The sequence below is a fragment of the Callorhinchus milii genome, unplaced genomic scaffold (assembly GCF_018977255.1).
Source record: "Callorhinchus milii isolate IMCB2004 unplaced genomic scaffold, IMCB_Cmil_1.0 Scaffold1, whole genome shotgun sequence".
Lineage (NCBI taxonomy): Eukaryota > Metazoa > Chordata > Chondrichthyes > Chimaeriformes > Callorhinchidae > Callorhinchus > Callorhinchus milii.
In genome coordinates this window covers 75,770,073-75,783,838 of record NW_024704742.1, presented here as the reverse complement: position 1 = coordinate 75,783,838, position 13,766 = coordinate 75,770,073, and the positions used below count along the sequence as shown (strand labels likewise).

General features: G+C 42.6%; 1 protein-coding gene across 1 annotated transcript in view; it reads left to right on the top strand.

The window, feature by feature from the left end:
* dnajb14 (DnaJ heat shock protein family (Hsp40) member B14) overlaps nt 1-13,766 on the top strand; it is a 29,928-nt gene that overhangs the window by 2,405 nt on the left and 13,757 nt on the right. Inside the window, exon 2 of the mRNA XM_042332188.1 lies at nt 12,828-13,014. Within this exon, the coding sequence (XP_042188122.1) occupies nt 12,828-13,014 (187 nt within the window). The remainder of the gene's footprint in view (nt 1-12,827; nt 13,015-13,766) is intronic.

Genomic DNA, 13,766 nt, shown 5'->3' with positions numbered 1-13,766 from the left:
GCCTGTCTGCCTGTGCGCGTGCGTGCCTGTCTGCCTGTGCGCGTGCGTGCCTGTCTGCCTGTGCGCGTGCGTGCCTGTCTGCCTGTGTGCATGCGTGCCTGTCTGCGTGCGTGCCTGTCTGTGTGCGTGTCTGTGTGCGTGCGTGCGTGTCTCAGTGCGTGTCTGCCTGCCTGTGTGCCTGTGTGTGTGCCTGTCTGCCTGTGTGCGTACCTGTCTGCCTGTGTGCGTGCCTGTCTGCGTGCATGCGTGTCTGTGTGTATGTATCTGGGTGTGTGCGGGTGTATATATGCGCATGGGTGTAAACTGTGCGGGTGTGTGTGTGTGTATATATATATATGTGCCCATGTGTGTCTATAAATTATGTGTAACTAAGTCAGTGGGTGAGGAAATGTGCTCAATGTATAAGGGTGTCTAAAATACACAGTCAATCCACTTTACAGTATATTCTGTGAAGCGCTTTGAGATGTCTCAATGGAGTGATAAGGTGCTGTATCAAATGCAAGGATTGTTATTTATTTTGTTTGTTTGTGTGATTTTATTCTAGAAAGCAAAACACGTCTCATTGATTCAGATCAGTGACAGCCATGGGCCAAAGCTGATGTTACATACAGTTGAATAATACAGTGAAGTTTTTAAGGGGGAAACAGATATTTTAATTCTCATCCCATGCCCCCAGTTTTTAATTTTGTCAGACCTTTATCGGATAAGAAACATGTTATCTAGAATACTGCTTCAATCAACATGGGAGTATTTTTCAAAGACTTTCTGTATGTTTTGGCTATTGTATAATTTATATAATTGCCTAAAAGGAAACCCGATGCTGATCTCTAAATGGCTCTGGAAACAAGATGGAGAGAGGGGGAGAGGGCAGTATTTGTTTTATATTCTAAGTATATATATATATGACTGTGTATATATTATATATACTGTATATGTATGTATATACATTCTAAGCATACATAATACACCTTCAAATAAGGTGCATTGTAGGGATAGAAGCACGGAAGAGAAAAGTAGAATATCTATAATCTTGCCTACTGATACACAGTTGCTACAATTAGCTATTCATTGAGAAGCTCTTAATATTTTGACGACATAAAGGTTTATTTGAAATGCAAGGATAGTTATTAACACACATACCATTGATTTTGTATGATATTTGGATACAGTATATTGACTACTTTTTAAATCTTTTCATGTTTATTTTGTTTAAAATCCTGTTCTTTTCGAATACATTTCAGGGCATGCTTTGAGAAAGTTACAATACAGTAAACCCCAGTCTTGCGGAATTCAAATCTACCTGGAAAAGGCCCAAAACCAAAACATTTTTAAAAAAATCTTATATACACACATGTATATAATAATAAAATAATAATTCTTGTGTTTGATATATCGCCTTAATATGTTGTTGAGATGTCTCAAAGCGCTTCACAGAGTACACTATAAGCTGAATTTACTGTGTATTTTTGGGAAAATATAGACTCCCGACTCCCAGCTCTCCTGGTGCTCACCAATCCTGCAGCCTCACTGTCCTTGTTGGCCCTCACAGTGGCCAGGAATATTATCTATGACTTAGATTGTTTATCCGCTATTGTCTACTTGAGAGGATTCAAACAATTACAATTACAATGCTGGGATTTTGAAATTGGCATTGATTGGAATTACACTTAACTGGAAATTCCAGCTCGGCAGACAAATCTCGCCCCCCCCCAGCTATCCAGGGTTTAAGTGTAATTAGTTTAAGTGCTGCTAATGATATTTGCTTGTTAATTATGGCTTTATCTTGGATTTTAATTTGCTTAGACCTTCATTCGCATCACTAGAGCTGTTTTGGACATTTCATGATATGACATGAATAATGTAATAATTTTCTTATGTGAATCATATCATTGTCACTTGTTTGTGAAAATCTGGGAGTGGAGGGAGAAAGTTACCCATGATCTGGGCCAAAAGAAAATTGCAGAAATATTTGCCCCAGATTGTGGGCCACATGATAAATTTCGCGGAAAATTGCAGAAATCAGTGCTCTTGAGAGGCGCATTTTGTTAAACAGCCTAGATTAAAACTACAGCCATATATTTCCTGGAAATGTAATTATGCTTAAAATACTATGGATGTTAATTTGAATACTTCGCTATCGTACTGTACTGAATAGTTCGCCCACAAAATATACAGTCAATTCACTTTACAGTATATTCTGTGAAGCGTTTTGAGACATCTTGAAGACGTGCTAAGTCGCTATATCAAATTCAAGGATTATTATTATTTATAGTCCAGTACTAACCAAGAATTTGTCACAGGAATCAGATTACTACTACAACAACAAAATTACATTTGTATAGCCCTTATCACATCGGGAGGACGTCCCAAAGCGCTGGACAATCAGTGTTTCGGACCCGAGCTGGAGGTTGGGATCGGGGAGGGTGGAGAGCAGTGGGGGAAGGAGGGTGGTCGAAGAAGAGGGTCCTGAGATGCGTCTTGAAGGAGGCAAGGGAAGGGGCGAGGCGGTGGGACTGCGAGATCGAGTTCCAGAGGGTGGGGTCAGAGTGGCTGAAGGCTCGCCCGCCAATTGTGGGGCGGGCTAGGTGGGGGACGTGGAGCAGGAAGGAGCCCACTGAGCGGAGGAAGCGGGGAGGATGGTAGGGGTTAGGAGGTGGCAGAGGTAGGGGGCAGCCAGACCATGGGGGCTTTGAAAGTGAGGACCAGGATCTTGAACTGTATCCTCTGTGATGGGAATCCAATGGAGTTGGGCAAGGATGGGATTAAGCATCTTATCAGGGCGCTGAGCAAGTAGACAGCAGTAGTGTTGCGCAGCTGATATTTCTATCATCGCTCAATCACTAGTGGACGCAGCCGATTTCAGGCTCGCGCCGCTTCTGTGATCCCAACACTCCCCACACTGTGCGTGGGCGATCAGAGCCATTCCACCCACAGTAGCAGCGTTGAGCAAACAGCGCAAGAGGCCCAGAACCTAGCACACTGTGTGTGGGGCCTAGCACACTGTGTGTATAGGTTTATAGTGGGGCCTAGCACACTGTGTGTATAGGTTTATAGTGGGGCCTAGCACACTGTGTGTATAGGTTTATAGTGGGGCCTAGCACACTGTGTGTATAGGTTTATAGTGGGGCCTAGCACACTGTGTGTATAGGTTTATAGTGGGGCCTAGCACACTGTGTGTATAGGTTTATAGTGGGGCTTAGCACACTGTGTGTATAGGTTTATAGTGGGGCCTAGCACACTGTGTGTATAGGTTTATAGTGGGGCTTAGCACACTGTGTGTATAGGTTTATAATGGGGCCTAGCACACTGTGTATAGGTTTATAGTGGGGCCTAGCACACTGTGTGTATAGGTTTATAGTGGGGCCTAGCACACTGTGTGTATAGGTTTATAGTGGGGCCTAGCACACTGTGTGTATAGGTTTATAGTGGGGCTTAGCACACTGTGTGTATAGGTTTATAGTGGGGCCTAGCACACTGTGTGTATAGGTTTATAGTGGGGCTTAGCACACAGTGTGTATAGGTTTATAGTGGGGCCTAGCACACTGTGTGTATAGGTTTATAGTGGGGCCTAGCACACTGTGTGTATAGGTTTATAGTGGGGCCTAGCACACTGTGTGTATAGGTTTATAGTGGGGCCTAGCACACTGTGTGTATAGGTTTATAGTGGGGCTCAGCACACAGTGTGTATAGGTTTATAGTGGGGCTTAGCACACTGTGTGTATAGGTTTATAGTGGGGCCTAGCACACTGTGTGTATAGGTTTATAGTGGGGCCTAGCACACTGTGTGTATAGGTTTATAGTGGGGCTTAGCACACTGTGTGTATAGGTTTATAGTGGGGCCTAGCACACTGTGTGTATAGGTTTATAGTGGGGCTTAGCACACTGTGTGTATAGGTTTATAGTGGGGCCTAGCACACTGTGTGTATAGGTTTATAGTGGGGCCTAGCACACTGTGTGTATAGGTTTATAGTGGGGCCTAGCACACTGTGTGTATAGGTTTATAGTGGGGCTTAGCACACTGTGTGTATAGGTTTATATTGGGGCCTAGCACACTGTGTACAAGTTTGTAGTGGAGGAGGCGTTTATAGTGGATTCTGAGAAGAAACTGTGGCCACATTTTTCTGTTGGCCCAGCCGATGACTAAGAAAATGTCGCAAGCCTGCATTTCCATTGTGAAATATGCACTTTCTGTGAATGGGGTAATTTCAACATTAGCTTCTGGGAGGTACAGGTTTTGCAGCCTAGTAATGCAATACAAAAGTGTCGTTCACTTCGGGGGACATCCCAAGGTGCTGAACAGTCAGGGATTAGGACCCGAGCGGGGTGATGGGGTTGGGATCATGGAGGGGGGTGGGGGTAGGAGCATGGACAAATGTACAGTCGAAGAGGAGGTTCTTGAGGTGTGCCTTGAAGGAGGGAGCAAGGTGAAGGGAATGTAAGTTGGAGGGTGGGGGCAGAGAAGCTGAAGGCCCGGCCGCCGACGGTTGGCTGGGCCGAGCGGGGGACATGGAGCAGGCCAGAGCCTGCTGAGTGGAGGGAGTGGACGGGTTGATAAGGCGTTAGCAGGTCGCAGAGGTAGGAGGAGACAAGGCCGTGGATGGCCTTGAAGGTGAGGAAGAGAATTTTGAACTCGATCCTCTTGAGGGATGGGGAGCCAGTGGAGCCGGGCGAGGGTGGGTGTGATGGGGTCACGGAGCAGGTGTGGGAGAGGACACAAGCTGCAGAGTTCTGGATGATCTGCAGCTTGTGGAGGGAAGAGTTAGCAAGGCTGACAAGCAGGACATTGGCATAGTTGAGCCTGGTTGTAATGAACGCATGTATGAAGGCGTGTATAATATGCCCTCTATAACTTTTAAAAGTATATCAGCGCAATTGTTGTGTGATTCACTCTCACTATTTCTAACTAGGTTAAATAGACATTAATATTGGATATATTTTACAACAATTTCACATTTAGATTTACATTTCACGTAAAGATGGTATATTATTTGATACAGACCGAGACACTCCTATTATTGTACTATGTGATACAGTTGAATCTCATGTTGGCTTCCTCTAGGTTTTTGACTTGATTGGGACCTGGATTCTAACTGTGCATATTCTGCTTATCAGAGTATGTTGTGCACACACTCATTGGAGAGATGAAATTTAATTCAGTAGTTTAGCTGAGCTTAATTTAACTCAATGCAGCAGACAACAGAAATCGATCTAGATATATTTTATATACTAAACAGCTCAATTTAAAAAGTTCTTGAGCAAACTTTAGAAAAATAGTAACTTGCATAAAGTCACACAGAAAAACATTTGTATTTATAGGTCTAGGATGTTCAGTTTGTTTGAAGATCTGAGGGTTTTTTTGGTTGTGAAAATGTCAACTTTAACCAAAAGAACTTTTTAAAGTTACCTGGAAAAAGTTTTAGATTTATTCATGCTGATTACTTGTTCACGACAGTGATTGAGACAGCAAGTCAGAAATATAACAATGTTTGTATTTGTGCCTATAACATCAAAACATCTCAAAGTGTTTCATGGGGAATTTTTGTAACGTGCAGCCACAATGGGGAAATGTATTAGCCAAAATGCACTTAACAATGTCCCACAAATAGCCAGGAGGCAAATGGCCAATTTATCTAGAAAATTGTTGGCCAGTATACTGGGAGAAACTCCTTTCTGTTTTTGGTTAGTGTCTTGGGATCTTTAATGCCCAATTGAATAGGCAAATGGGACTTTAATGTCTCGTCCAACCTTTTAGTTTGTAGAATAGTTAGCTTAAAATAAGGTGGAAGATGTAGGGTAGTGTACTCATAATCCTTTCATTTGATATAGCGTTTTTCACATCTTCTAGACGTCTAAAAGCACTTCATAGAATATACTGTGAAGTGAATTGACTGTATATTTGTGGGCAAAACGTGGCAGCAGTGTCCCAAAAACAGTGTGGATTAAGTAACCAAATTATTATTGTTTTTTTCTTGAGGGATTATCATCCCCAGAAAAGCGATCCGCCATTCGACTAACAACCGGGTTCCTACTTAATGCTAGGTAAACAGAGGTGTATGGAGTAAGGAAGCTTGCCCGAAAGGCAGAAAGCATGGCTGACGTACTGAATGAGTACTTTGCATCTGTTTTCACAAAAAGAAGAGAATGCAGCCAATGCCACAGTATCGGAGAAGAGGGTATACAAGTTGGATAAAATAGGAATAAACTGAGAGGAGGTACTAAAAAGATTGACAATGCTCAAGATAGATAAGTCACCCGGTCCAGACGGGATGCATCTGGAAGTAAGAATGGAAATAACGGAGGCTCTGGCCACAATCTTTCAATCCTCCTTGGACACCGGGGGTGGTGCCAGAGCACTGGAGGGTTGCAAATGTTACTCCTTGTACAAAAAGGGGCAGAAGGATAAACCTGGGATCTACAGGCCAGTCAGCCTAACATCAGTAGTGGGGAAACTTCTAGAGACTATAATCCAGGACAAAATAATTTTTCACTTAGAAAAATATGGGTTAATAAAGGACAGCCAACATGGATTTGTTAAAGGCAAATCATGTCTAACAAACCTGATAAGAGTTTTGGATGAAGTAACGGAGAGGGTGGATGAAGGTAGTGCAGTTGATGTAGTTTATATGGATTTTCAAAAGGTGTTTCATAAAGTGCCACATAAGAGACTTGTAAACAAAATAGAAGCCCACGGCATTAAAGGGACAGTGGCAGCGGATACAGAACTGGCTGGGAATCAGAAAGTGGTGGTGAATGGTTGTTTTTCTGACTGGAGGGAAGTGTGCAGTGGTGTCTCTCAGGGGTCAGTATTGGGACCACTGCTGTTTTTGATCTATATAAATAACCTGGACTTGGGTATAGGGAGTACAATTTCCAAGTTTGCAGATGATACTAAGTTAGGAAAAGTAGAAAACAGTGAGGAGAAGGGTAGCAGACTGCAAAAGGGCATAGACAGACTGGTAAAATGGGCAGACACATGGCAGATGATGTTTAATGTGGAGAAATGTGAAGTGATGCATTTTTGGGAGGAAGAATGAGGAGAGGCAATATAAGCTGATGGTACAATCTTAAAGAGGGTGAAGGAACAGAGAGACCGGGGTTCAAATAAGTAAATCTTTGAAGGTGGCAGGACAGGTAGATAGAGCTATTTTTTTAAAAAAAGCGTACGGGATACTAGGTTTTATAAATAGGGGCGTAGAATACAAATGTCAGGAAGTTATGATGAACCTTTATAAAACACTGTTAGGCCTCAGCTAGAGTACTGTGTTCAGTTCTGGGCACCAAACTTTAGGAAGGATGTCAAGGCATTGGAGAGGGCGCAAAGGAGATTCACCAGGATTGGTACCAGGAATGAGGGACTTCAGTTATCAGGAGAGGCTCGAGAAGCTGGGATTATTCTCCTTGGAGCAGAGAAGGTTAAGAGGAGATTTAATAGAAGTTTTCAAAATGATGAGGGTATTCGATAGGTTGAACAAGGAGAAACTATTTCCACTGGTGGGTGGGTGGGTAACAGGAGGGCATCGATTTAAAATAGTTGGTAAAAGAAACAGAGAGGAGGCGACAACATTTTTTTTCACACAGCGAGTTGTTCAGATCTGGAATGCATTGCCTGAAAGGGTGGTGGAAGCTGATTCGATAACAACTTTTAAGAGAGAGGTAGACAATTATTTGGGGAGGACAAGTTTCCAGGGTTATTGGGAGATCGCGGGGGAATGGGATTGATTTGGGTAGCTCTTTTCAAAGAGCCGGCATAGACATGATGGGCCGAATGGCCTCCTTCTGTACTGTATAATTCTATGATTCTATGATTTCGCCCTCCCGGGAATAGAACCCAGGTCTCTCGCTTGTGAGGGGAGTGAACTAACCACTGAACTAAAGGACTCCATAGGACTGCAGGACTAATAGTTTGTGAAGTGTTACAGGATCATTTATTTTCCCCACAGATCTTGAATCACCGTTTTTTTTACATGGGGGCATTTAGTGTAAGAGCAAGGAGGTAATGTTAGTTTTGTGCAAAACCTTGGTTAGGCCGGAGTTCAAGTATTGCATTCAGTTTTGGACATCCCATATATAGAAAGGACATCAGAGCCATGAAGGAAAACAAGTCATTCACTAGAATAAATGAAGTATGAGAGATTTATAGCTAATTGGAGAGAGTTGAAAAGTTGGGAACATTTGAGTAAGAAGATGGAATTACAGGTTTTATATGACAAGGATGTGGAAATTAGGAGTAAGAAGATACGTCACTACTCCTTCAACCCCTCTCCATCAGGTTTGAATGTTTAATCAAATTGATGTTGGAAATGATAATTATTCAGACTTTTTAATGTAATTTTTCATTACTATTATTATTGTTTCAATCTTGCCATTATTCTTACTGAACTTTGCTTCCAATCTAAGCATCAATTTAAGATTTATCATAAAAAAGGTTAGAACCTTTTTTTAACACAAATGATTATGAGGACATGGAATGTACCAACAAACAACAACAACAGCAACTTGGATTTATATAACGCCCTCCACGCCGGATGGCGTCTCAGAGTGCTTCACAGTAATGGATCCCGGGCCGAGCCAGGGGGAGGGGGAGGAAGGTGACCAAAGGCGCGGTCGAAAAGAAAGGTCTTCAGCCGAGACATGAAAATAGGAAGAGAGGGGGCGAGGCGAAGGGAGTGAGGAAGTGAGTTCCAGAGCCTCGGGGAATAGTGGCTGAAGGTACGGCCGCCGAGGGTGGAGCGGAGGATTCGGGGGACAAGGAGGAGGCCAGATCCGGTGGAGCAAAGGCAGCGGGCACTGTTGTAAAGAGAGAGGAGGTCAGAGAGGTAGGGGGGTGCAGACGAGTGCAGGGATTTGAATACAAGAGTGAGGATCTTGAAATCCAACCTCTCTGGGACAGTCAGCCAGTGCAGTCTGGCAAGGACTGGGGTAATTGGGTCATGACATCTTAGCCATGATCACACAGCCTGCGGGCTGATGTCGTCCCACTGATGCTCGCTCCTGGTCTCTGCGTACGTGTTTTGGCTGCCGCCCCGACCCGAGCCTCCCCCTCCACTCTAAATGTCTCTCCTCCTACCTCCCTCTATCCGCTACTCCCACTCTGTCGTTCTCTCCCACCTCCCCTGCCTGCCTTCTCTCTCTTCTGGACCCCATCACCACTTCCCTCTGCCCCAGCCTGGGCATCCTCCGCCGGGCACATTGTGGCTCCAGGCACTGGCTGTCCCTGAGCAGCATCCCCAAGTGTCCCATTACTCACTGCCTCCACACAAACCGCCTCCTTAAGGCAAACAAACAGTGCTTTAAAAGATATTAAACGAAACATTTAATATAAGTAATATAAAAGATAGTATGAATATATATTTTTAGAAAAAGAGAAGCGGTGGGGGAGTGGCCCTTTCAGAGAGCCAGCACAGGCATGATGGTCTGAATAGGTTCCTACTGAGTGAAAACCCCAAAATTCTACCTGGAATTTTCCTCTTTTACCATTTTGGTGTTCAATGTGAGAGAAAGTATTCACTACATAACTTACCAGTATGAACGTTGCTGAGTTTTATGCCACTTGTTCAGCCCAGACTACCTCACGGTTTGGACTTTACTCTTGTGAGATTGAAGGCATATTTTCGCTACTGTGGACAAATTGAGTCTTCTAGAGCCAGATTAGTCTGGCTGATCCTTAAAATTTAGTCTTCTAGGCTAGTGGGAGCCTAGAAGACTCAAGAAGAAATTGAGTATTCTAGGAGTCTTTTAGGCACTAGCCTGCTTCACGTCCCCCACCCGTCTGGTCCCACCATTGGCAGTCGGGCCTTCAGCCTCTCTGCCCCACCCTTGAAACTCCATCCCACATTCCCTTTGCCTCGCTCCCTCGCTTCCTTCAAGACATGTCTCAAGACCCTCCTCTTTGACCACGCCTTCAGCCACTCTCCCTACCCTCCCTGATCCCAATCCCCTCCCCCCCCCACTCGGGTCCAAATCCCTGACTGTCCAATGCCTTGGGATGTCCTCCCGACGTGAAAGGCGCTTTACAAATGTAATTTTGTGCTGTGTTAACTCCCAAGGTTGTTTCACATAGGATCATTAGAGCCACCTGAGATCATTCTCATCCCATCAAAAATAACAACTTGGATGTATATAATGCCCTTCACATTGGCTTGGAGTACTGAAGTCAAAGTCAGTTAGACTGGATTTCAATCCGTGTCTCAGATGTTAAATGGGTTTATGTCTCAGACATTAAAGAGCAGTGTTCCAACCTGCTCTCATCTCAATTAAGGTTCAATCTTTTCCAAAACTTCACTTAAAACTATCACATCACCTTCCAGTCATGTTCATTAATATAGATCCTTTTTATAGGCTGGTACAGTACGTAGGAATCTGGGAAATTAGGAACAGAATAAGGCTAGTTTCCTCATCTCAGACCTACCCCACATTCCCCTGATTTATAAGCTCTCTGAGACACTATCCTGTGTGGAGACTGCTATATAAGTGCAAGTTGTTGTTGTTGATTTTAATGTTATGTCCTCTCTGGTGGAAACACTGGGGTAAAACGCCTCTGCAGCGTTCAGTGACATGGTATAGAGAACTTCCCAGCACCTTATTATTACCTGGAGCTGCCGAGGCACTTTGTATGTGATCCAAACTCAAAAGTGGTATTAATGAGGGATCCAGTTGTCTACAGTTTTTCTGCTGAAGAATTGGAAGGGAAGGAAATCAAATAGATTTAGATAGAAAAAGATTTCTTGCAACTGAAGTATTACATACTTGAAAGGACTTTTGAAGTGATGACTTTAAAGTCATCACTTTAAAAGTCCTTTCAAGTATGTAACCAAACTTTTTGCCTTTTTCGCAGTTTTAGGAGATGACATTGGGCTTCATGACAGCACTTAAATTATTAAATGTTATAAAAATAACTACTTTTAACTTGGTGAGCTTTAATTATTAACAAGGTATGTCCATGAGCTTCTTGCTATTTGTGTAGAATTTGTTTTCAGTACAGTACAATCTACAAATCTGCAAGTAGAGGCATCCTAGTGATTTACTGTGTTGATATAGTTGGGAGAATGTTAGCTGCGAAGATTCAGGAATTTGCATTGTACAGGAGGAACAGCGAAAAGAAGCCTTCCAGGTTGTTAAGGTACCCAGCTAGTGGCTGTTCTTCCCTTGGGAGAGCAATTAGTTCATGTAGCTTCAGATCGTAAGTTTGAGTATTTTTGGTCAAGGCATGAGAACCAGCTACCTATTCAATCTTCTCATTTTGAGACAACTGGGAGGTCACAGTGAAAGAAATGGTGATTTCAGTAATAATAATATAAGAAGAATAAGAATCCTTCCATTTGATATAGCGCCTTATCACGTTTTCTAGATATCTTAAAGCGCTTCACAGAATATACTGTAAAGTGAATTGACTGTATGTTTAGTGGGGGAAACACAGCAACCAATTGCACACAGCAGTGTCCCACAGTGGTGGATTAAGTGACCAAATTATTATTATTTTATAGTATTGCAGTGATAATAATTATGTAGAGGCTCAATGTTTTTAAATGAATGCTTCACTCGAGAGGTTGTTCCTTTAACTAGAGGAAATTGATTCCCAAATGGGATTAGTGGGATGGAAAGAGCTATGACAGGCCCTAAATGATCAGTAAGTAAAAACCTAAGTGACTCAGTCTCAACTGTCTGTTTAGGTGGACATCAAAGATCCCAAGGCACTACTGAAAAATAGAAGGGAGTTTCTCCTGGTGTCCTGGCTAACACTTTCTCCTTGGAGAGGTGTATCCTACTTACCTAATTCTGGCTTGTCCAGCTAGAACCACCCTACCTGTTAGGATTTTAGCTTGCAGGATTAACAGGAGCTGAGTTTGAAGAGTCCCAGCACCAGTTACTGGTCTGTCCTTCCAGTTACTGCCGATGAGCCAGGCTGGCTGTGCTGTCACCATCAGTGCCCTGGAATACCCTCCCCAAATAATTATCTACTTCTCCCTTAATAATAATAATAATAATAATCCCTGCAATTGATAAAGCGCTTTTTACGTCTTCCAGAAGTCTCAAAGCGCTTCATAGAATATACTGTACAGTGAATTGACTGTATATTTGTGGGCGAAACGCGGCAGCCAATTGTGTACAGCAGTGTCCCACAAACGGTCATGGATTGAAATGATCAATTTATTATTGTTTTTTTCTTGAGGGATTATTATCAGGCGTGTGGAGTAAGGAAACTTGCCCAAGGTTTCACCCTGCTTAATCCTGATGGGTTAGTTGAATAAATTAATAATATAATATACTCCTCCTATTTGGTAACTTAAACGTTGTTATCAAATTGGTTTCTATCACCCTTTCAGGCAATGCATTCCAGATCCGAACAACTCACTGTGTGAAAACATTTCTTCTCGCCTCCCCTCTTGTTTCTTGTAACAACTATTTTAAATTGGTGCCCTCAGGTTACCGACCCACCCACCAGTGGAAATAATTTCTCCTTCTTCACCCTATCGAATCCCTTCATAATTTTGAAACCTTCTGTTAAGTCTCTTCTTAACCTTCTTTGCTCCACGGAGAATAATCCCAGCTTCTGTAGCCTCTCTATGCCTTGACGTCCTTCCTAAAGTGTGGTGTTCCAGAACTGAACACAGTTCTCTAGCTGAGGTCTAACCAGTGTTTTATAAAGGTTTATCATACTTCCTGATTTTTGTATTTCATGCCCCTATTTATGTCACCTTGGAGCCAGTTCAGCTCCACTGTATAATCAGAGGGAAACCTTTTTATACCTTTTCATGATCAGCAGTCTATTTTTCTGTCATTTTCAACAACAACAAAATTACATTCACTTACCTTTCCCTCCCATTTAGCATTGATAGATGCCATCACCAAAAATGGCAGCACAGCTGGTAACAATGAGCATCACCATGAATCTGGAAAACCCTATTGCAGAAAACCTGGAGGTGACGCAGCTGGAAATGGGGGTAACACAGAGAAGGACACTCGTGGAGATGTAGCAAAGAGTTACACAAAGGAGCAGCTTGAAGGAGTACAGAGGTAAGGTGCACAGATTCTATAGTGTTTATTGAAACTCTGGACCACTGTATTTTGTCCATCAGCTTTTATATTTTCATGTATTAGTACTTTGCACTACACCATTGGTTATTTTTAAAGTAGAAAAATTAGTATTTCTCATTTACTTGCTAGTCCCAATATATTTTATATCGTGAAAAAGAATCCACATTGGGAAGAAGAATAGGAATACAATTTATATTCTGTATAAGAATCAAGGAATGTACAGGAGCAGGAAGGCCTATTGCATTTGGCCAATTCCAAACCTATTTTAAAAAAAGTTACTAACACTCATTGATATGTACTGTGTGAGGGACTGATGCAAGTGAACAACTAGATACTTAGGACCATAAACAGAGATATCTCGGAGGGGACCTTTTAGAAGTATATAAGATCCTAAATAAGTTTGAGAAAATAAACCCAGTACAATTATTTCAGATACGCCAGTGCAGAAAGACAAGAGCTTGCAGCCTCAGCGTTGTCGAGAGCAATTCTGGACAGGAAGTCTTTTGTTACACAGAGGGTTGAGGAACTGAACTCATGTAAGAAACTATTTAGAAACTGCTTGATATTGTCATTGGAAGATAGGACGTGAGTATACATGAAGGATGAGTTCAAATAGACTAAAGGGCTTTCTTCATCTGAATCTTTAAAGGTCTTGTGAAGTACAAGCTCAATGGCAGAGTTGGGGAGTTTCACGCTTCGTGTTTGTGGTGGTCACACAACCCACGTAGTCT